This window comes from Oreochromis niloticus, linkage group LG23 (genome assembly GCF_001858045.2).
Source record: "Oreochromis niloticus isolate F11D_XX linkage group LG23, O_niloticus_UMD_NMBU, whole genome shotgun sequence".
NCBI lineage: Eukaryota > Metazoa > Chordata > Actinopteri > Cichliformes > Cichlidae > Oreochromis > Oreochromis niloticus.
The window spans coordinates 11,723,040-11,746,523 of record NC_031986.2 but is presented as its reverse complement, the minus strand read 5'-3'; the positions used below and the strand labels follow the sequence as shown (position 1 = coordinate 11,746,523).

The following is a 23,484-nucleotide window of genomic DNA, read 5'->3' as shown; positions in this document are numbered from 1 at the left end:
GGGTACAGACTGTGCAGGCTGTGACCTGCGAGTGTATTTTATTTTGAAGGTAGCTCCCCTTCCGATCCCAGTCTGTCGCAAAGACGGGTGCACAGATGGGCGGGCGGATCATACGGCCCGTCATAGAACAGAAAAAAATAGAGTCACGTGTTTCCTTGTTTACTGTGTAGAAAAGACGGGGTTAAAGAAAGCCAAAGAGTACCACCGTGTGGTTAGAGATACTGATGGGTGTGCAACATTTTATACAACTTGAAACTATTAAATTTAACGGGTTTTTTTTTTTTTAAATCAAGATTTCCTCACGCACGTGCTTTTTTTCGTTTAATATTAGTTTTCTTTAGAAAACAAATGAATTGTATTTGCACTAAATAAGTGCTGTCACTTGTGAAAAAAACAAAGGACATTAGACTTGAGAAAAAGAGCTTTTGATGCTCACAAAGCAGGAGATGGATATACAAAGTTATCAAAGCTTTTTCAAGTATCAAGAACTGGAATGACTTGAATGCCACTGAAAATCTGTGAAGTAAACTGAAGGCCAAATAATTACGTTTTTATGAGGCAAAGCACTGAAAAGACAACACAACAAGCTTAAATACAAATTTAATTGAGAAATGTTATCAAAATCAGTAAACATTTACTAATCAAGCTGATCAAATGCTGCTTTGTGTTGTGGAGCTGCGCAGATGCATTGGGGGCATTAGGGTTCAGAAAGCATATAAACAGCAGTAGCGTTGGGGATTATTTCTTCCTGGTATGAGCGCTCATTTCAGTCACATATCAATTTCTGAAAAAACAAAAAAGAAAATTTGCAATCACACTACTTAGAAATGAACTTGGGAGTCTTTATGGTGGTGACTGATGCTTTGTTTCAAGAAAATGAAACAAAGCATCAGTCAAACAGCACAAACACAAAAGAGGGTCATGAGCCTACCTGCCTGGGTGCACTGCCAGGACTCAAGCCTACACAGGTGCTAAAGGAGGGGAGGGGGACCCTCTTTCCCCTGGTGCTAGGACAAGAGGGCATCAATACCTGCAGGGGTTAAGACCATTGCCTGCAGCAGGTCAGACAGAGAGATGATGCCTTTCACCACATCAGCTCTGTCCACCAGGACCAGCCGATGGACCTGGGATAAGCACAAAGGACTTATCTTTTATTATCCTTTGACCTCATAATTTCATGATAAATCTTAAAGAGGCTGAAAAAAGTCTACCTCAGCTTTAACTATACGGTCTAAAATGATTTCCAAGGTTTCGTATGGATAGCACTTAATAACTCCCTCAACGCAACATATCCGCTTTTCAACAGCCTCCTGCATTGTCATGTCCAGATTGTTGTAGGTCTTCTGGGCTGCCAGGTTCTGCAATGGATCAAAGACGGTATCTGGGAAAGTGTGTGTGTGAACAGTGCTTTGATACTTAAGGAAAATAAGCTGAGTATTAAATATAGTCATGTTCGATTTGTACTTACAATGACATCAAATCTTGAGTAGAGTGCCACAACTTTGCCTGGGAAAACAAATAGTTTGACAATGTAATAACCGTGTTACAGGTCTAACAGTCTTTATTTTTATGTTTTTTCTGTCATGTGTATACTGTTTCAGTGGTGGATACACATTAAAGCATGGCCAAAGTGTCAGATGAGGAGGTGAGAGGTGAGGTGTCATGGTCCCTGGGTCTTGGATCCAGGGCTTTGTGTTCTTGTGATCACTTATGTTTTAATTGAGCTGTTTTGTATATTGGTATAGTCAATATTTTCCTTTGGAAATTATTATACCATCTATTTAGTCTCTGTTTATATTCTTGTTCTTCTAGGTTACATAATGTTTCGTTATCATGCTTTGTGCTCCCTTCCTGTTTCTCCGGCATGTCCCCGGGTCTGCCTTGTCACTCTGTGTTCTGTCTCCCTGGCTTTCGGATTTCCTCTTTTGTATTTCCATTTTGTTCCTTCTACCTTATCTCCATGTTTGTTTATCTTCTGTCTCTTTGTCAAGTTCCTATGGGTCTCTGTGTGTGTGCGCGCGTTTATTTTGATAGTGTTTTGTGTGCTTCGTATTGTTTTAATTCCCCTGCTTTGTTATCCTGGTTTGTTGCGGCTGTCTTCCCTGGTGTTTCCCCATCTCCCTAATTACCTGGTGTGTATTTAAGTCCTCTGTTTCCTGCTGCTGTTCGTTGTCTCCTCCCTTGCAGACTTCCTTGAAGGTTTGTAGTGGTTGGTTTTGATCTGGATTATTTTGTACTCAATTTAAGTTCTGCAATAAAGCTGTCTCTTAGAGTAAACTTAGTTTCCAAGTCCTCCATTTGGGTCCAACACACAGCCAGCCTTGACAAGTATATATACAAGTGATCATTGTGAGCCAAAAGCTCAGGCTTCAGACTGGCGTAAATTATTCTTTCCGGTAGGTTTTTCTTCACTTGGCTCTGTATGACATTGTATACAGTGGATATCCCTGAGGACCTACCCACCTGCTGTTCAAGCTATTGTTTACAAGGGGCAGGCAATCAGAAGCATCAATCTATCTTTGGATTGTGGGAAGCACAGGGAAAGCATGCAAACTCCACACAGAAATGCCCCTGGCTGACTGCTCACTTCAAACCCAAGACCTTCTGGCTGTGAGGCAGCACTGATGACAATGGCGCCATCTCAATATAAGGCAGATAAGCATTATTGTGACCAGTGAATCGTGCAGAGCTACTCGTATAATGTACCTTGTTCATCCACCACTGGCAGCGCAGACACCCGCCTCTCCACAAATATAGAGAGGGCATCATAAAGCGATGCTGTTTGCTGGACAGTGGCGATGTTCCTGAAAGTTCCTATCCCAAGTTCCTGGATCGGCCTCTTTGTGAATGCAGGCTTGGGAAGTTTTTTCCCCTAAAAGAATCCAAACACCCATATTTGAAAAACAAGAGCATCATGGTACTCAAGGCTACAAAAAACATCATAACTAAAGCTTTTGCTCACAAATATATGGAGGAACTTGAGGATTCTTTTGTGGGTCAGAATGTGCAGGACATTCCCAGACTCTGGATCGATTACGGGCAGCCTGTGGATTTTGTATCTGAGTAAGGAATAGATGGCTTCGAAGAGGCTGGATGGAGAAGAGATAAGAAGAGGAATGTGTGCCAACTGGAATTTGAAACAGAGGTGCCTCAGAGCGTTGTGTCCACTCACCTGGCCTCTGGAGAGATACTAATGAGGAAGTTATTGGAATACTGCAAATAAACATCTAAACAGAAGAGGAGAGAAACGGCTCAGATGAATTTCATAGACCTCTGGGCACAGATAATGCCATTAATTCCTGCTTGCATATTTACTTCGAAGGGAATCACCTCTCCATGTTTCTATCTTGTGGCTCTCAAGCTCATACATCTGAACCTTAAAAAAACAAAAAATAAAAGACAGGTATTTTTATAGTTGCTAGCAAGAAAATAGGAACTTTTCTGTCATTTAATAGTTTATCTGTTACATGGGTGTAGTATGAATGGCTGTGCGGGAGGTCTTTATCAGTAGGACAAGTTGTAAAATTTACGAAAGTTAAAAGTCAGAAATGTATGCCTTCTTTCACATGTTTCTAAAACGTCGAGTGGGCCGGATTGGGGTTTTTCCTGGGCTGATTGTGGCCCCCAGTCCTTTGTTTAACTCTACAGTAGGGGTGTCCAACCTGAGTGGCTTCAAACTGCGGGAATTTAGTGCTCACCATGGGGGACTTGTAATAGCAGTGAAGGATGTTGATGAAATCTGTAATAGTCAGCATACCTGTGGTAGAGGAGGATTCGCATTCCCATTATTACAAGTAAGCGAGCCCAGTCTACCATATCTGTCCCATTAATTCGTCATCTTACCCACAAATCTCTGCAGCTTGCTGTCCCATAGTGGTGCAGCCCTCAAGCCATTTGCCACCAGTGCATAAAAGGCTTTTTTCACCTTAGGGGTTAAAGATTTTTCAGTCAGTGATGTTTTACAGGTAAATAACACTACTCTGTGACAATTCAATATGAAAGTCTAGATGTGCAACAACTCATGGAAAAGCTTCAGGCTCACTTGTAGTGTGGTATCAAATATGACCAGTTTACAGCTGGTTGGAATGGCATCATAACAGCGGTGACTTTTCATGAATTTCATGTAGACTGTGGCATCAGCCTCTAGGAGAAAATACACCAGCTGGTCACAACACACTGTTTGAACAGGGTTCAGCAGTTATAGACGAAGACATATTCATGCACACACACACACAGCAACAAAACGAAGGAAAGTGCTAACAGCACAAAGCCAACAAATGCAAATACACATATGCACATTTCCAGGCACAGATCCAAATGCAGACATCTGCCAGGCATTGTACCTTGACTCTGTATTTCCTGCTTCTTTTCTGGGAATGACACCTATAACATATATCACTGTCAACAAAATCCCCATGGCTACTTATTTCCTTGGTTTCAACAATATTATCAACCTCCCAGACACCCCCAATCATATACATTTCACCTGTGAACGAGGCTCCATAACTCTGTCTTGTGTCCATGAAAAAGTGGTTTTCAAAGCAGCAAACTCAGACCGTTTGTTAGCCTTTTCTACAAAGCAGCTGGGTCTATATTAGGAGTTCTCAAATGGTATGTGTCAAGCCAGGAGTGTAGGGGAGGGGTAAGAGAAGCTTGGCATAGAGTCAGGGGGGAGGGACATCCCATATTCTACCAAAACCAGACATCTGTTTTCCCCCTCTGTAAAAATGCTCATCCAAAACATAAGGCTTGTCATGGCCCTTAAAAACATGCATTAGCTTTTCAAGTCTTATGGGATCACTTAGTGCAATCCCATAATTTCTCCCTCATTTCTTCATATTTTGCCAGGAAAATGTGATATACAAACATACATATATATATGGAAATACAGAATATAAGGCAAAAATAGTTTGTACAATTCTAACAAGCTTGAAAGTCAATATTTGGTCAATATTTTGACCATCTTTATTCTTCATCACAGTCTGAACTCTCTTAGGCAGCTTTCTTGTCATGTCTTTATGTATTCTTCAGGAATAGTTCACCAGGCTTCTTGAAGGACATTCAAAGCTCTTCTTTGGATGTTTCTGCCTTTTCTCTGGCAACATGATCCCACACTGCTTCAATAATGTTGAGGTCCGAGGTCTGGGTAGGCGAATTTATCCATGTGTGTTTTCCTACTGAGGCACGCTTTTACAGCATTGGCAGTGTGTTTGTGATAAATGAACCCACTGCCAATCAGACACTTTTCAGATGGTATTGCACGGTGGATTAAAATATGATCCATCAATTTTGACCAGATATCCAACACCACTGGCTGTAACGCAGCCCCAAATCATGACAGAGTGTTTTGCACATAGCTATAGATACTGTTATACCTCTTTCCTGACCTCCTCCATACATACTGAGGATGATTTGAACAAAAAATAACTAAATAAATAATTGAAAAATCAAATTTGGTAATTTGTTCCCTTTCACTTGTCAAGTTTCCTCAAGTTTTTAAGGATACACTGCACCCAATGCCAAGATATCTCCGGTAACAGCTCTTTGGGAATTACCCCAAAATACCATTTAATACCTGTAAGAAGAAATGGGAATAAATAATGTGTTTTTGCAGTAGGCTGCTACTAACAAAGTGCCTCAAGTTGTCTGTTATGTCTAGATACAACATTTGTTAAATCCTTGAGTTTGGTGCCCTTATTTAATGCTTGGGACATTAGTCAGAAGTGGTTTAGTCTGTTTTCTCTCATTTAAAGGTTAAAAATTCAAACATACAACAAACATACTGTTTCACATTTACTGAAATTCAGCTTGGCTTCATTGTATGTTGACACAGAATTATATACAAAGTATCTCAAACAAATGCGGTCTTTATTCTTTTTTTTGCTACACATTTTACAATATTTGCATTTTATACCATGTACAAAATTTAAGGGGTTCACGATCCAAAGTGTATCAAATTCAAAATTCAGATCAATTTGTTAAAGGTTCAATTACAAAGTAAATATAGATTTGTAGCGGTGTAGATAAAAATAACCATTTCCCCTTCTGGTGCTGAAAACATGACAATAATGCAGTAACAATGCAAGATGATGTTCTACATCAATGAAAATGGAGCCAAAAAGTGCAAATCTCCCGCAACAAAGGAAGGTTGATGTTTTCCTTTAAGACATTACATGCAAAAACAACAACAAAAAAAGACTGCATGAAATCACAGGAACGCATCCTTTACACAGGTGTTCCACCTGGGGAACATCTGGCTAAGACCCTGTTATAGGAAAGTGACGTAAGGATTATATTTTGTTGCCACATCACATCTGGTAAAACAGAAAAAACGACAAAAATCAGCCACCATTACCAGAATATGTGGAAACGGTGTGGCATGTGACAATAACGCCAAGACATAAAGACAGTTTCAACTGTCTGGTCTCCTGTGTCCAACCATTTCTCTTCCATGATGTGGAACCCTCTCAAGCCTAGAAGACAATTGGATTTTATAACTAGCTATCAGTGCCAACAGTATTGTGTATGTGAATGACCAATGTCTATTGCAATCCTCAAGCTGCATCAAAGAAAGGTACATGGTTACACAAAACGAATATGAATAAGAAAATTTAGCCTGGTTTAAGTCCCTTCTTCATTAAAAAAATAAAACAACTTACCGTGAAACTTTCAACTTTCATATATGCTTGGTAACCACCACACACATTCATTAACCTGCCAAATGTGAACAGCTTAACGTGGACATGAAACACTACATGTATAAAGGCTAATTTACACCATTAAGTCCTGTTCTCAAAAACTGATGTAGATGTGACTCTGTCTGTGAAACTGGCTTTAAAAAAAAAGTGGCTAAATTTAAAGTTTTTAGAATATGTTTAGCGCCATCTTGTGTGAGTACAGAACGTTATGTCACTGTAGTTCATGTAAGCTGACTGGTAACAGAAACAGTAACTCAGGGGAAAATAAGGACACTTAGACTAAAAATCAGTTTAAGGGGATCACTTTTGTGCTGCCCCTGGCTGCAACAATGAGATTTATGTTAGAAATGAGGATATACTGTCTACTTAACTCGCCATCTCTTAAGAAGTAAATGGGTCTTTGTTGTTTGGCTAGCTGCACCGAATGGGAAAATCCACCCGTTAGCTGTAAGGGCAGGTTTTTAAAGCTCTTTATAAACGAGAATTGTGTGGTGGACAGACTGTTTGAGTCAGTTGGAGGGTGTTTCAGCAGACCGACGACCTGAAGTCAGAAACTCTGATTTTTCCTCGTCTGGTCGTGTGTACCGAGCGGCACAATCAGCTGATGTGATCAGCGTTATTCTATACATTTTTTAAAATCTTACAAGTGAGGAAAAGTAAGTGAGATTGTAATGTGGATGTATCCTGTGATATAAACTGTTTAGTTGTGCTTGGGAAAAGACAGGATATTTTATTAGATAAAACAGCGCTGATCACATCTTGCAAACATCTGCTTTGTCAGCTGATTGGGCGGCATAGTGAGAAAAAGCTGTAGTGTTGGACTCCAGCTTGTCGGTCTGGTGATTCAAACAGGCTCTCCTCCACACTGTTCTCATTTATAAAATGCATCAGAAACTGAAACATAACGGCTAACAGGTGGAGTTTCCTGTTTGAGTGCAGCTAGCCAAACTACCTAAAACCACTTACTGCTTAAGAGACAGAGAGTGACAGAGAAGTCGATTTGTTAGCATAAAATTCATTGTTGCAGCCAGTGGCAGCACAAAAGCAACCCCCTAGACTGATTTTTAGTTTTAGTGACCCTGTTTTCCCCTGAGTTATTGCTTCAGTTATTAGTCAACTAACATAAACTAATTTAAGTCTTTTTTACTGCAACCAACCAACCAACCAACCAACCCAGCGATGTCACGGTCTTTATTGACACAAGATGGTGCTAAACATGTTTTATAAACTTTTAACTTCACTTAATTCTTAAATCCAGCTTAACAGACAGGATTACATCTATGTCGGTTTTTGAGAGCAGGACTCCATCGTGTAAATTAGCCTTTATACATATAGTGGTTCATGTCAACTTTAAAAATTACCGCTGTGACGCAGCACCTCGGAACACATTCAATTCAAAAGCCCTACAACAGCAAGCGACAGTGGCGAACTCTTAAAACAGAAGGGTGATAATGTGAATTTAGTTGCTGCAGAGAATTAAATGAACTAAACTTTACAATGCTTGTGATTAATCAAGCATTGTGGTATTTGAATTGAATCAAATTTCCTCTGCAGTATTTAACTATATAGAAATTTCCTCCCTGTGAACCTCTTGGAAAAGTGCCCAACTCCTCTCGTCTTTTCTCCTGTATTCTAGATCTGGAAATGTAAACAAAGAGTAGATGAGTGACAGCAACAATGCAGGTTTCATTTCCAGACTCCATTACTACAGGATGAAAAGCTCTGCCATTTCTAGCCAGGCATGAGCAAAGCTTGGACTTTGTCAACTGGCAGCATAGACTCTGGGTGGCAAGGTCTCAGCTGTGCAGGAGGAAAAATATCTAGATGAGAGTCCACACTTGGCTTGGCAGGACCGAGGAGGCTGGAGGAGAACCACGATGAATGAGGCTGATGGTTTTCAAAGGGGCCGTGAGGGAGGACTGATGAGGTGTTTCGAAGCCCGCAAGCAAGAGGAGGGAGTGTTGCGAGACAGCCAGGACAGATGAAGGACACAGGAGACCAGGTCTGGGAGGCTTCCACATCAGGTTTCGTTTCAGGATGTATATGACCCATCGAGGCAAGCAGGGAACCCCAGAGACACAATACAGATGTTTGTGCGGAAGACGATCGAGGCCTTTGACTGTGGTGTTGCCTGCTTCCAGGTGAGCCAGTCTGACGGTTAACACTCTTGTTGGCCAGAACACAACAAGGGAGGCGGCGGGCTGAGGAAGAGGTTTCTGGACTCAGGTTGGAAGCCAAAAAGTGGGTCAGGCTGATCTCATCTGGTGGAAGAAGAGACTGGCCTCCTCTAGAGAGACTGAGCTGGTGAATCACAGCACTGGTGGCAATAAGGCCAGCCACACTGGTTAGATAGACCAGGCCAAGCATACAGGATACCTGAAAAGGAATTGAAAAAGTCTTATGATGAAACGAAGAACTGCATTATTGGCTTAAAGGGAAACCCATTATGTTTTCTGTCACATATACACTACTACAATGAAGAACGCTGATATTATATAGGCTCAAAGTTTAAATAATGAGGTCAACCTATGTATAATAATCACTATGAACCAAAAGAGACGGTACTCTTGGATGTCTACGATGGCAAAGAAAGATATTTGTCAGCTCAGACACACAGCTCAACGAAGCCCCACCAACCTTTTCTTCAAACCATATGTTTGAGAGGCGCAGCCAATCAGACAAAAGGTGGATTTAAGGGACAGCAAACTGATGGCTTATTTCAACCAGGAAATTGACTGAGTGCCCACATGATGGCCCATAAGAAGGTAAAAAATATCCGAATAGCTTTTGCCCTCTAAAGAGCAAGGGCTATACTAAAACGCTGATGTTTTATGACATTTTTATTGTAATACGTCAGCCTGTTATGGGATCATTTTGACATCGCAGGGCGTTGTATTGAAAAAATAAAATGTGTGTTAAAGAGCTCTCTCCATGCCCTTTAATATGATGCATTACTCAATATGGTTTCTCTGAGCTGTTTTTTCCCCCAAATCAAAGTTGACCTTGGGGGGAAAAAAACAACTAGGACAGACAAACAAACAAACAAACAAACTGATCCTATTACGTACTTCCTTCCCTTCGAGGAGGAGAAAATATGGAACTGGAAATGGGCATAAAAGGTCTCCTTTAATACTTTGTGCACTTTGGTTGGTTGTAAAAGTATAAAATGGATCAATAAAAAAAGGTTTAAATATAAAGGCTAAATATTAACGTTCTAAAAATATGTGTCCTCTTCCTACCTTAGTAAAGTGCTGGTAGATGGCTGTGAGGGCTTGACTCCACACAGAGTGCTCAAGCAGCACGCAGAGGTCAGTGTAGGTGAACCAGCCGCGTTTCATCCCCTGCCGCTCCGCAATGCTGGAAATACACATCACACACAGATATATTTGAAATGAAAGGCTTTAATCAATTCTGTTGTGTTTTGTGGGCTAAATGTAAATTCTTGTAAATGCTGCATTTTAGTGTTGAGTTACAACAAACCTGGTCTCCAGTTGACTTAGTAAATCAAAGAAGTCATTCGGGTCAGCGAAGAGGCTCCACTCCTTGAAGATATGACACATCATTTGAAGCAAATGCTCACGCAGGTACACCTTATTTACACACACACAATTACTTACAATGGCGTTCAAGAAGTTCATCTCCAGGTTGTTGACAGTCTTGACATCCAACTTCCCAGCTGCTCCCCATTCATCATTGAAAACCTCCTCTTCTTCACCTTCATCATACAGGTACTTGCTGGCTACCATCTAAATCATGAATAAAAATTTACAGTATTTCATGGCACTATCTCGACATTATGCTGGCTTAAAACAAATAATAAATCATAACAAAATCTCACTTAGAATGACGTCTGAACCCTAAAAACATACCATGGAGATCAGGAAGAGGTCAGAGGAGGAGATCTTTTGGAGGTATTCAGGGTTTCTATGTCTAAGCCTTTCTATGTAAACAAGAGCCAGCATCATGGCACACGGAGAAATGCAGGCCTCCCTGAAACAAAAACAAATTGTTTTAGGCACATGATTCAAAGTGCAATAACCCATCTCCGTAAGAATGAATAATATCTGTCTACGTTTACTTAGTACAGCACAAACCTGGCAACATGGGCAGCATACTTCTTCTGAAGCTTTCGTATTGGGCTTGGGGCAGACTTTTGGAAGATTTCAACAGCAATATCTGAAAGCAGAAAAAAGAAAGTGGGCTCCAAGTGTGATTTTTCGAACCCTCTTTTATCAGTGGCTCTGATCATTAAAAAAAAGCCATTGCTCAATATACAAACAAAATTCTATTAACAACAACATTAAACTGTCTTATAACAAGTCAGAAAGAAGAGTTCATCCGGAGCAGATTACTTCTGAAGCAGAGCCAAAAACTTTAGCCAAATTAATTATACATATAAAGCTTTAAGTGACAGTTGACGCTTTGCTTACCTGTAACAGGGCAGGAAAGGGCATCTAAAGCAACATCATTGTCCAGGCCATAATATAATCGCTTTCTCACTCTTTCGGTCAATTTCTGGTGTCCAGGAAGAAACTATACGAAACACAAAATCCCAAATTAGCTATATTAGTTTGACTATTATGGAAACTGTTGGGTGAACTTAAGTTGGGCTGAAAGTCGATTTTTTTTCTTAAGGTAGGCGATACCAACAAAAACACAAAACAATTAAAAATAATGCAAAAAACAAAAAACAAGCTTAGCATATTTAAACCAATGCTAACATGCTAACAGCAGAGAGTAGCTCCTGTTTACCACAACTGCTGCTAGGCTTGGGCTGGCCCGTAGCTCGTCGGCGGAAGTCTAAAATAACAGCTACCACTAGCATTATGCTATCCACGGACGTTTGCATACCTTAAGGTTTTTAAGATTTACACATGGTAAGACTATTTGTAAAGATGAACACGTATCACACAGGAGAGTAAAGCATCTGTCTCCACCAACTCGGCCAATATTTTGGGACAGGAGCTTCAAAGTTTACTCGCATAAGTCAGCTAATGCTAGCTAAATTGCCTAGTCTTAGCTAGCGTGGTGTTAGCTCAACAACTTACCGTGAACTCTTGGAAATCCGAGAACTGAAATGTATTCTCGTTAAATAAAGCGTCGAAATCCATATCTACGACAGATTAAACATTAGTCCGCCAAATAATGAGAAAATGACAACTTGGCCTGGCTCCCTCCTGTTTGGTAAAGCTTGCGACGCCCTGACGGAGGGACACAGACGGTGACAGCTGAAACCTCCAGCTGTTTCCCTCTCTTTCCGGGCACATACAGATGCTGGGACTCCAGGGGGCGCAGTCTGCCGCTGTTACACGAAAGTTAAATTCAGGTCAAAAAGTATTTTTTTTAGTATATATGGCCTATTTAACCCTTCGATGAAACCACAGCCTCAGAAACCTGAATTGTTGTTGTTGTAACTGAGCAGAATTCACTGACATCAAGCCATCACTAATAGCAATACATTCACATGGTATGGCATGACTTACCAAGGATATAAAACTCAGTTAATTCATTATAACACACAGTCCAGTCCACAAGAGCATAACTAAGTAAAATAATAATTTCCTGAATCTATCAGTCATGTGATATCCTACCACCTTAATTTTTTTTTTTTAAAGAATCTAAACTGGACAGGAAATTGTTTTAATTGAAAAGCAAAAAAGTGGAAAACATATCATTTATTGCTCATGTGTACACAAATGTAATATGAATATGAAATATTTCCACAAAACTATAACTATGAACAACATACTTCGTGAGGTAGCTACAAGACAGCACATTAACTTACTTAGAAGTGTATGGCTGTTCTTACTTAATAATTAAACATCTGTTACTGCATAGACATTTGATTTTAAGACGTCTTCATTCAGATATTTTCACTCGTTAATTCAGCACGGGCACATATAAATAATGCTATTGCTATGTCATCATTAAAGAAAATAAAATATTTATTTTTAATCAGTGTCACAGGAAACACTGGCGATAAATGCCCGATGTTTTATTTCCTTAATAAATGGAGATGTACATCAATGCATTACCAGCTCTTCTATCCTGCTTTATCTTCTGCATAGCTGATGACCTAAAGCCTCAATGTGCAAATACGCTTTTCTAAAAGACTAGTGTCACTTTAAAGAACAACACAAATTCAGCAAACAAAAACTTAAATAACAAAAAAAACTAAATCCCTGATGGCATGCATACAAATCTATTCTTACCCACAAATCATTCACAAGGTTTCATTAGTATCTCAGTGCACTAAGATGTAGTGTCAAGGCTGAGTTCCCTTTCTTATGCCTCAGGTCATATTGTTGCTCCAGAGTTGAGGCAGATCTATATGATCACTGTAGTTTTTCATTAAAAATAAATAAAAATTAGTAAGGTGATTTTCATGAAACTGGCATCATAGAGCCATGAGTAAAAAAAAAAGTCTCAAACTGAGCTGAGCAGTCTGAAGCCTGTGCTTTTGGTCTCCTGTATACGTTAATCTTTGGCTGTCTTTACATGAGCATCCACAAATAGTATATCCATGAAAGAAAAAGCACAATAGGTCCTCTTTTAAAACTGTGAAAAAGAAAAAAGAAAATACGAAGTAAAGTAAAATAAAATAAAATAAATGAAGGTAAGTATAAAAATAAATATGAGGAATGTCAAGTAATTGGAGGTGATTTGTAGGCTTAGGAGGATTAAACTAAAAAAACAAAACAAAAACTAAATAGAAAACAATCTCAAAGCAAGGAATGATTCAAGCTCCTGTTTAGCAGTTTGATTTGGTTTTTAAAATGTCAAATCATTTGTCCCTCACTTTGCAAAATCTATCAAAAATATCACTTCCACCTTGCTGAATGTTTAAATCAAACATAACCTTTTCACAATCACAACAAAGAATAAAAGTGCTAACAGTTTTTTTTCTTAAAGCAAATTCATTCAGTGCCCGTGGTGTCCTGAGGATGGTGGCTGCAGTTTCTCAGACTTGCGATATTTGATTTCGGTGTCTGATGATGAATCTGAGTCCTGAGCCTGTTGTTGCTTCGTCCACATGTTTGCATATAAACCTCCTTTTTGTAGCAATTCTTCATGTCTGGGATGGAGAAAATGTTGTTATTTACTAACTGTTCAGTGAACATGGGGATGTGCTAATGTGAAACACAAAGATTACTCAGGACTCAGTGTTAAGTCCTGTGAAAAACTAGCACACCTTGACTGTTTGAACAGGAAGTAAAGTCCATTATGAGAAAGATTGTATGTTACTGGATGTTGTTGACAGGAGTTTCATTCAAAACAATAAGGCACACTTACCGTCCCCGCTCAGCAATCCGCCCTTCATTGACAACCAGGATCTGGTCTGCTCCGATGATGGTAGACAGCCTATTACAGTGCAATAACGGACCCACAACTCACCAGTGAAAAAAATGAGAAGAGATAACTGAATTGAAAAAAAAAAACTGAAGGTACATGAATTTATTTACCTGTGAGCTACAACCACTGTAGTACGATTGGCACAGACTTTGGCCAGAGAGGCCTGGATGTTGCGCTCTGTCTGTGTGTCCAGGGCAGATGTGGCCTACAGAGAGATAATATTAGAAAACTGCAACTAACAGCAATAAGTTTACACGTGAGATGACAGTTCAGTCGGATACCTCATCCAGCAGGATGATTTGTGGTGCTTTGAGGATAGTTCTGGCGATAGCCACCCTCTGCTTCTCTCCTCCACTCAGCTTCAGTCCTCTTTCCCCCACCTGGGTATCATAACCTGCCCGACAGAAACACAGGAAGAGGCTGAAAAAACTTCTTGCAATATATTAAAACACAACAGTCGCCTCAAAGGCACTTTATATTGTAGGCTAAAGACCATACAATGACAGTGAGAAAACCCCAACAATCACATCAAATCCCCTACAAGCATGGACTTAGCAACTGCCAGAAGTTTCTTATTCAAAAATAAGAAACTTCTGGCAGGATTGGCCGCAATCCGTTGGGGGTGAGGAGAGGGAGACAGAACAAAAGACACACTGTTAAAATAGGTGAGTAAAGAAGAAGCATAAGAGGGGCCTGAAAATTGAAGGCTCTGCCTCCCATTCTACTTTCCACTACTATAAGAATCACAAGTAAGCCCGCAGTCTGAGAGTGAAGCGCTCTACTGAGGACATGTGGTACTATGAGGACTTTCAGATAAGATGGGGCCTGATTATTCAAGACCTTGTATTTGAGAGAATAATGTATGTATAATGTAAATATAAATGGTCTCAGCACAGAACTCTGAGGAACTCCAATATAGAAGACACTGCTGGTACTCTGTGATAATCATTGTCATAATTTTTGTTTCATTTCCCAACTAAACTTCAGGGCATTGTAAAAATACAGCTTTGTTCAGAAACATGCATGTAAATGGTATAAACATAGATACATAGAAACACCCACAATGTTTTCAACAGTATGAAACAAATCTTTGAAGTCACAATGCTGAATAAACTGAGGGATTAATGTGCCCATTACCATCAGGGAAGGTCATGATTTTATCATGGATATCAGCAGCGACAGCAGCCTCCTCCACCTCCTGGTCACTAGCAGTGGTGCAACCATAGCGAATGTTATCCCGGATGGTGTCGTTGAACAGCACGGTATCCTGGGGAACCACGCCGATATGAGATCGCAGAGATGCCTGTTTCACCTGAGGAAAGATGATGAAGAGAAAGTAATAAGCAGTTTAGACTCTGTGTATGTGTGTATATATATATATATATATATATATATATATATATATATATATATATATATATATATATATATATATATATATATATATATATACACACATATACATATGTATATATAAGCATGCAGTTACAGTAATATTAAAGACAAGACTTTATGACTTCTGCTTATATTGCTTAGTAAGAGCATTGTAAGATGTCTTTACAATGGTTGGTGACATCATTTCACATACAGATGAGACTAATTACAAACACCATGACCTTTATAAGGGTGGAATTAACCGCAAACTTAATGCATCAGTCTTCTGCTTCGTGTACACATGTTGGAACAAATACAAAACTGTGCCAAGAAGACTTTTTTTGACTTTTACTGTTTATTACTTTTACTGGTTGTTTGTTAATGTCTTGAAGTTCCAAATATTCCTCACACAGTAGCTCTGATGCCAAACTTCTTACCTTTGATACATCCTGGCCATCAATGCGAATGCAGCCTCCCTGAACATCATAGAAACGGAAAAGCAGTCGAATGATTGTGCTTTTCCCAGATCCCGACGGCCCAACCTGAAGGTATGTTAATAGTCCGTAATGTTAGTAACACCTTAACAGCTCAATGTAAAAATCTTGTCTCAGACTCACCAGTGCAACCGTCTGTCCTGGAAGAACTGTGAAGGACACAGCCCTGAGAATCTCCATGCTGCAAAGCAGTAAAGAAATCTAAGAATGAGCTATGCAAGAACACATCGAGACTGAAGTTTTATCAAAAGAAATCAACGCAAAAATAAACCAACCCATTTATGTAGCTAAAGTAAACGTTTTCAAACTCCACTTTCCCCAGTTTAAAGAGAAGATTTCCTGCATTTACTTCATCCTTCACCTGCATCAGGCAACATATAAAGACCACAAAAAACTCAAAACACATAAAAAAACACTGATATCACAGCTCCAAATATTTACCCATTTATAAACATACCTCTTGATCTTCTTCGAAAAGTTGGAACATGTTTTCCATGTCAATAAAGGAAGTCTGGATCATCCTGCAGGGAAAGAAGAGAGAAACCAACAGTTGGCAAAAGGAACAGGAGTCAAACAGAGGTTTGGTTAAATAGCTTACAGTATATTATGTGTTATCCTCCTTAAAATACATAAAAAAGCAATATCTTTAAAAAAGCAAACTATTTATAATCTAATGACTTAACTGTATTTTCTTACCTGTAGTATGTTCCAAACCAGTTGAGTGGGATGTACATTTGGATGATGTAGGTACCGAAGAGAACATAATCTCCAACCTGAGGTTAGAGTTGTTTTTATGGTCAAACTGAATTGGACAATTCCAACTAGCATTGTATTTCTTAATGTTCTGAGTATCAGTTAAACATAAAGTTCATCCACTTTCTGAAATAAGCAAATCAGCTCTCTGCCCCGCCTTTTAAAACAACTTTCTTTTAATTGGCTGCCCCTCCCAAATAAGTGGATGGGGCTGTCTGAGATAACCATATTAGTGATATATTAAGGATTTACTTGCACAGATGATGATCCTAGTATTTGAAAGTTTGGGCATGTTCATTATGAACGTCTAACAACCTAATGGCTTATGGAAATGTGGAAAAGCATAGTGTTATTATTACAAAGTCAATACCTGAAACTTTCCCTCTGTGACAAAGTATGCACAGAGCAAGGAGCCTGCTAGAAGTCCTAATCCAATGACGACATTCTGGGTTTGATTGAGCAAGGCCAGAGATGCCTGCGCCCTCCACTCTGAAGCCTACAAACAATCACAAACATGAGTCAAGACTTCAAAAATGGGCACAGTACATACCCTTTCAATATACAACTACTGGTATCTTTGCAAAAATGTCTTATTCTCTGATGCTAACAAAAGTCGAGAACCATTAAATACACGACTCCAGAACTGAGACCACTAAATAAAACACTCTTGTCCACATCAGGCAACAAGTGTCAGTTTAGGTTTTGGTGAAATTATGCTGCTGCTTTGCTGATTTTTATCAGTATGTTCAAGGACCCCTGATGTCAGCACATTACATGCAAAGGATTAAATTGTATATAAACTGTGGTAAGAGACGGATGATATGGATATCAGGCTTTTGCACATGCATACAATTTCACAATGACTGGGATCCATAAAGAAAGGCCCATGTGTATGCACAGCTTTATGAATATGACAAAAGGAAAGTCCATGTTTATCTGCTTTTGTGTAGACATGCACACACATACAGGCTGTTGTCCATGTACACTGAGCTTTATGGGCCCAGAATTTCCCAGTGAGCTAACAGTTTGCTCTACTGGCGAAACAGCAGCAGAATATTATGGATTGTGTAAATATTGTCCCAGGAAAATCAAAACAGCAAAATCACACAAAAAACACTGAATTCCAACATCCAGTTATTCCATTTTGTCTTTGTTTCAAAATCAAACCTGACATAAATACTCATATTTTCTAGGTTGGCCACCTGGTGTGAGGCAACCTACTAAATTTGCTTCCACTCAGCATCTTAACGCTAAAAGCTATCTCAAAGGTAGCAATAACTAGAAAGACAGTAGCAGAGCAGGTTTGTTCTGACTCCTGTTAAAGTAAACAAAGACATTTTCTAGTGGTTCAGCTAAAGAAAAAACTGCAGGGGGAGGCGTGGCAAGCTTGTAGTGCTTTACCTGCCTGACCTGACTTACCTGATAATTTAAGATTGCACCCTCAAACCGGCCGACCTCATAGTTCTCTGCATTGTAGTATTTTACCTTTTCAACGGGAATAAAAAGCACAAACAGTGACGAACTGTAATTTAGGTGCATTTTAGGATGAAAGAATAAAAAAAACAACAACAACAAAACTTTATGAACCACAAAATTATTTAATGTACCGTCTCAAAGTTTAACAAGGAGTCCACAGCCTTGGCCTTGGCAGCGTTATCCATCCGATTCATTTCTCGTCTGTACTTGGTTCTCCATTCAGTGATGATGATCGTCATAGCTGGCAAACACATTAATGTGAAATTACTACACAGTCAAAGAGGATCTGAAAAATCTACCTCAGGCCATGCGGAACTACACAGAAGATTTGCACACTTGAAGTTTATTTTTCATTATTAAACTGGGTCAAAGTGAAGCTAGCTGAGGTTTAAAAGGTTCAACAGGCATAACTTACTGAGGTAGAAGGTCATGCAGATGAAGATAATAAGGCCAAGCCAGGCATTGAAATAAGTGATGAAGTAGATGATGGCGATGACAATATCAGCAATGGTTGGAAAGATGCTGAACACTATGTAGCTGTGGAAAAACACAGATAACGGAGTTTAATTTTTCTTCAGATTCTAACATGAGGATAACATTGCATGATAAAAAAAAAAACCCCATTTATGTTGGCAATAAATGTTTTGGGCATTTATGTTAAAAACCATGTTGGTTGGTATATTTTGTCAGCAGGTTTGTTTATGAGTTTCTCATTTGTTTATAACTATTATGATCCTGACCGTTACTATCTCACCTGACCAAGTTGTTAACGGAAGACGTGCCACGGTTGATACTTCTCAGTACTTCACCAGTTTTGCGGCTCAGATGCCAGCGCAGAGAGAGGGAGTGCAGGTGGCCAAACAGATTGACTTGAACCAGTCGATTGGTGTACTGCTGCACGCGGATCCAGACGAAAGTGCGTATGTTACTGACAAATCCAGAGGAACCTGAGAAGAAGAGAAGATGACGGCATTGTACTGCAGGGATTTGAATCATATCTGCCTAACAGACTACAATTTGTTCACGTTAAGGGGAAGTCTTCTTCACAAACTAAGGTTAATTATGGCGCTCCACAGGGTTATTTGCTAGGACCAAATCTGTTTACATTATACTTGCTTCCCTTAGGTTATTTTATTAGAAGACATAACATGCATTTTCACTGCTATGCAGATAACACCCAGATTTATCTATTAATGAAGCCTGATGACACACAAATTAGTTATACTAAAGGAATGTCTAAAAGACATAAAGACCTGGATGACCTCAATTTTTTCTGTTTGTAAATTCAGATAAAACTGGCGTTATTATACTTGGCCCTAAAAAACCTTAGAAACATGGTGTCTAACCACTGTGAGGAATCTTGGAATCATTTTTGTCCAGGATACTTCCCTCAATGCACATATTCAGCAAATATGTAGAACTGCTTTCTTGCATTTGCACAATATCTCTAACATTAGACACAACCTGTCTCACAGTGATGCTGAAAAACTAGTTTGTGCATTTATTACTTCTAGGCTGGTTGTTCTTAAAACTCCCTGAAAAGCCTTCAGTTGATCCAAAATGCTGCAGCAAGACAAGTGACAGGGACTAGAAAGAGAGAGCAGATTTCTACCATATTAGCTTCTCTTAACTGGCTCCCTGCTAAATCAGGAATTAGATTTAAAACCCTTCTCCTTAAAAACAAGGTCTTGAATTATCAGGCCTCATTTGATCTTATCTTTAAGTCCTCATAGTACAGTATCAGTACAGAAGTGCTGGGTTACTTGTAATTCCTTGAATTTTTTAACCTTAACTGTAGTTGATGTGGCATGTGAGGCAGAAATTCATTGTGCAGCTCTCTGTGGGACTACAATGTTCACTGTCTATACTGTGCATCCAGGAAGTCCTACCTGCTCCGCCGCCCTGCAGGAGCTTGAGCAGGACATAAATACACACTGTAACGGCTAAAATGTGCCAGCTGCTGCCATCAGTCAGTTCATCCACTGAAAACAGATGAGAAAAAATGAGGCTTTCAAGCTGTGATGAAAAAAATCAATGAATAAATAAAAAGCATTATGAGATTTTAATCTGACTGCAGCAATGTCACTGCAGTACCATCAGTGTGTATGACTGAACATTTGAGTCTATAGTGCACGATGAAGAAGACACATCACTCACCAATATACTTGGAGTAAATAGGTACAAAGATATTAACAGCCCTCTCCACTCCCAGCAGCCCCAAACAGAAGAGGACCAGCAGCTGGAGAAACTTGTTGCCTTGCGGCCACATGTAGGGAACAAGCAGACGGATCTTCTTCCAAAAACCCTTCCAGGTGGACTGGTTCTCCTCTGATCTTCCCAACAGGCTCTGACCCAGAAAATGATACAAAACCATTAAAACAGCGTTAATAGAGTATATAAGTAAAGCTGCGCATGCGTTTCAATATACAGTGGAAGTGCTGGAAGTGCCCTGTCACTACCTGTCCACCATTTTCTACGTCACGCTCATCTTCATTTATCAGTAGCATGTAAGGTCTTCTCGGCAAGCCTGGAGCTTTGAGACCAATGAAGAAGAGCAGCCCAGTGCTAATGTAGCGCATCATCCACAGGAACAACTGCACCTGAAGTTTTCATAGACATTTAAACACACATCAGCATGGATACAAAACAGTGTTTAACACAATGCTCATAACACAGTAATGTGAATATGCTGAAGACTGTTAAGTGTTTTATTGAACAGTTACCACACATCTAGGTAGTTTACTATTATAATATCATTTACTATTAAAATTACACTTTCATAATGTTGACTTTATGGGATGAAGGATGCAATACAATAACATTTTGCAAAGCAATATGGGACAGTGAAAGCACTTTAAATTAAAAACTAATTTAAATCATGCTTACAATTACGCAACCTTAAAGCTACACTTAAAACTTGTGACTCAGTGTGGGAGTAGTGTCTTCTGATTTGATTGGTTAACAGCTCAGGGCTTAGGACCTGAAAGTCAGACTGAACAGTGACTCAGCAGAAAAGGCTCAGGCATGCTTATCTTCCATGGCACTTTGTTTTCCTTTGTTTACTGAGCGGATACTTGATACATGAGCCTGACTGTACTGTTCTGAGGAGTGGCGCTAAAAGCAGACTCATTTTTAATATATAACTAACCTTTGGCTCATAAAGACTATTTAATCACACACCAAAGAGCTTTATTAATATGCTGCAAACACACTGTCCCATCAACTTATCTTAACGCTAAATAAAAAATTCAATTACACAATAATCAATGTATATTTATAAATACAATTTTTTTTCTATTAAATAGTATTAAATCACTGTACCGTTAACCCTAAATGGGTAGGAATGGAGACAAACTGCATAATACAAGGTAAATACAAGTGTAAGCACGCACATTTTGAAAGTAGTCTTCAACTCTTTGTTAGGTTCCTGCAACACGATAGTTAAAAGAATATCTTATGTGAGCGTTCACCTGTTGTGGTTTGTTCTCCAGGCCCCACCACCACTGAGGGCTGTACCAGGAGATAAAAGCCAGGTTCTCAGCACAGAAAGCTACAGCCCAGAACAGCAGCAGGACGGCACTGTGTCCTCTTGTCCGATCCGACACCAGGACCCTGCGCCTCTCCACCCTGAGTAGAGCCATAGCCCAGGCCCATCCCAGGATGGAAAAGCAGCCATACAGCACCACATACCCTGGAAGCTCATCTGCACTCGCGGCTCTCCAAATGATTCCACCCAGAAACTGGATGATCAGAAAGACGTGGAGGACCTGCTGAAAACCATAGAGGCGGGCGCGAGGAATGAACTTGCGTTCCATTTGCGTGCCATACTTTTGGTAGCATATGCAGTGGATGGTGCCAAGGAGGAAGGAGAGGGAGAGCAGGATGGTGGGGACCAGTGTGAAGTAGAAGCAGGGGGCGATGCCTTCATCCACCCAGGTTATGGAGATGGAGGAATTTGCATCACAGTAGCTCTGCATAAACACCATGACTGCAGCTAGGAGAGAGAAATCATTTTAAAATTATAGCAGCAAATCCTAACAAAGACATCCCATCTTTACGAGGTATTTTATAGTATACTTAGAAAGAGGAATTGCTTTGGATCTGCTACATTAGGCACTGATTCAGGCAATAGTAGTAAAAAAAAATACCGACATACAGCTAAAATGTGTGATAAATACTGTAGGCAGACAAAGAACAAATAGTGTAAGCAGTTATAATTATTACCTTATAAACTTATAACTATTAGACTACATTTCAGAGGGTCTAGAGATAAAATAGTCGGCTGTTGTTGTTAGTTTTTAACATTACCTTCCCCAGGCAGGCAGCTGTCAAGTCCAAACACTGTACACAGTCCACTTGTTAGTAACCGAGGCTACTCCAGGGAGACGAGCGAGTCCTCCGAGCTGTTATTAGCTTGCTTATCGTCTCTAACTGTAGTCCAAACGACATTTAGTCATGACACTGAGAGCACAATAACTCACAGCTATGTGTCTGTCATTACTACCGCCAGCTGTGTGTCACACTGATGAAGCCGGTGTTCGGAGTCCTCCCAGTTCTTCTTCTTCTTGTTAATTTTTCCTGGCGAAACTGTGGAGTAACGCTACCAGCTGGCACGGAGTGTGGACGGTCATGCCACTGAACACACACAGACACACAAAAACAAGCAAAACAAACAAAAAAAAAACCCTTTTAAATCAAATTAATTTGTCTTAAAAACAATTTATTAGAAATTGCACACGGGCCGCTAGCTTTTAAATCAGGTCCAGTATCATTTTCATCTTAATAAGGATCAGTAGTTTCTTCTTCTCCACTGCCTGGAGCAAATTTAGCCTCACACCTTTGCCATTGCAGTGCACTGCAATTCATACATTAAAAAGCAAGAATAGTTAATATATTACTTTCAATTAGCGCACCTGTTTTAAGGTGCAGCCAAGGACATAAGAGCAGAAACAAGGACACGGCCAGTCTTAAACACAGCATCAAGCAACTGAGGCAGCATTATTCAGTGCAGACACTCGGAAAAAGAAATCACACCGCTTCTCCAAACACCTGAACAAACCGCTAACAAAGCTGCCTTTTTACATTAAAGCTTATGCATACAAACCTTTATTTTATTGTAAAAACTCAGCACAGACACAGAGGCATTCCAGTTCAAGAGTGCTGCTATAAAAGGACACGAAGCATCTATGAAATGCATGTCATTATTTTTCATTTACACTATCAGTAAATAAGGCAAATGAGTATTTGTGACATAGGTTACTATAAAAGCAGGCTGGGGAGAATCCACATTTGATATGAGCGTAACACTGCTTACTTATGTGAAATCATCATCAGTG

The 23,484-nt window shown here is 39.7% G+C and overlaps 3 protein-coding genes across 9 annotated transcripts; all 3 read right to left on the bottom strand.

The window, feature by feature from the left end:
• Positions 1-584: 584 nt before the first annotated feature.
• prkag3a (protein kinase, AMP-activated, gamma 3a non-catalytic subunit) lies at positions 585-4,624 on the bottom strand. Of its 7 annotated transcripts, none has more exons than XM_005450065.4 (13): positions 4,487-4,610; positions 4,344-4,383; positions 4,043-4,143; positions 3,844-3,925; positions 3,699-3,757; positions 3,316-3,376; positions 3,173-3,227; positions 2,963-3,089; positions 2,707-2,872; positions 1,469-1,506; positions 1,212-1,358; positions 932-1,124; positions 585-784 (listed from the first exon to the last, which is right to left on the bottom strand). In XM_005450065.4, the coding sequence occupies exons 1-12, from the start codon at positions 4,502-4,504 to the stop codon at positions 1,008-1,010; spliced, it is 1,011 nt and encodes a 336-aa protein (XP_005450122.1). In that variant the 5' UTR covers positions 4,505-4,610; the 3' UTR covers positions 585-784; positions 932-1,007. The 7 variants fall into 7 exon arrangements, with proteins under 7 accessions (XP_005450122.1, XP_005450123.1, XP_013124332.1 ...); XM_005450066.4 differs by having other exon boundaries at positions 3,331-3,376; XM_025903396.1 differs by lacking the exon at positions 585-784 and adding an exon at positions 2,130-2,221 and having other exon boundaries at positions 982-1,124.
• Positions 4,625-5,849: 1,225 nt separating this feature from the next.
• On the bottom strand, positions 5,850-11,975 carry cnppd1 (cyclin Pas1/PHO80 domain containing 1). Its single transcript, XM_003440958.5, has 8 exons — positions 11,747-11,975; positions 11,129-11,231; positions 10,793-10,874; positions 10,568-10,688; positions 10,316-10,444; positions 10,179-10,240; positions 9,938-10,055; positions 5,850-9,074 (listed from the first exon to the last, which is right to left on the bottom strand). The coding sequence occupies exons 1-8, from the start codon at positions 11,807-11,809 to the stop codon at positions 8,430-8,432; spliced, it is 1,323 nt and encodes a 440-aa protein (XP_003441006.1). The 5' UTR covers positions 11,810-11,975; the 3' UTR covers positions 5,850-8,429.
• Positions 11,976-13,540: 1,565 nt separating this feature from the next.
• On the bottom strand, positions 13,541-22,715 carry LOC100697229 (ATP-binding cassette sub-family B member 6, mitochondrial). Its single transcript, XM_019351907.2, has 20 exons — positions 22,457-22,715; positions 21,619-22,142; positions 20,608-20,748; positions 20,306-20,495; positions 20,038-20,130; positions 18,903-19,095; positions 18,564-18,685; positions 18,280-18,389; positions 18,092-18,157; positions 17,043-17,168; positions 16,616-16,692; positions 16,377-16,440; positions 16,195-16,280; positions 16,043-16,100; positions 15,863-15,967; positions 15,189-15,363; positions 14,333-14,445; positions 14,162-14,256; positions 13,992-14,060; positions 13,541-13,773 (listed from the first exon to the last, which is right to left on the bottom strand). Exons 2-20 carry the CDS (start codon positions 22,132-22,134, stop codon positions 13,620-13,622), a joined length of 2,553 nt encoding a protein of 850 aa, XP_019207452.1. The 5' UTR covers positions 22,135-22,142; positions 22,457-22,715; the 3' UTR covers positions 13,541-13,619.
• Positions 22,716-23,484: the final 769 nt, after the last annotated feature.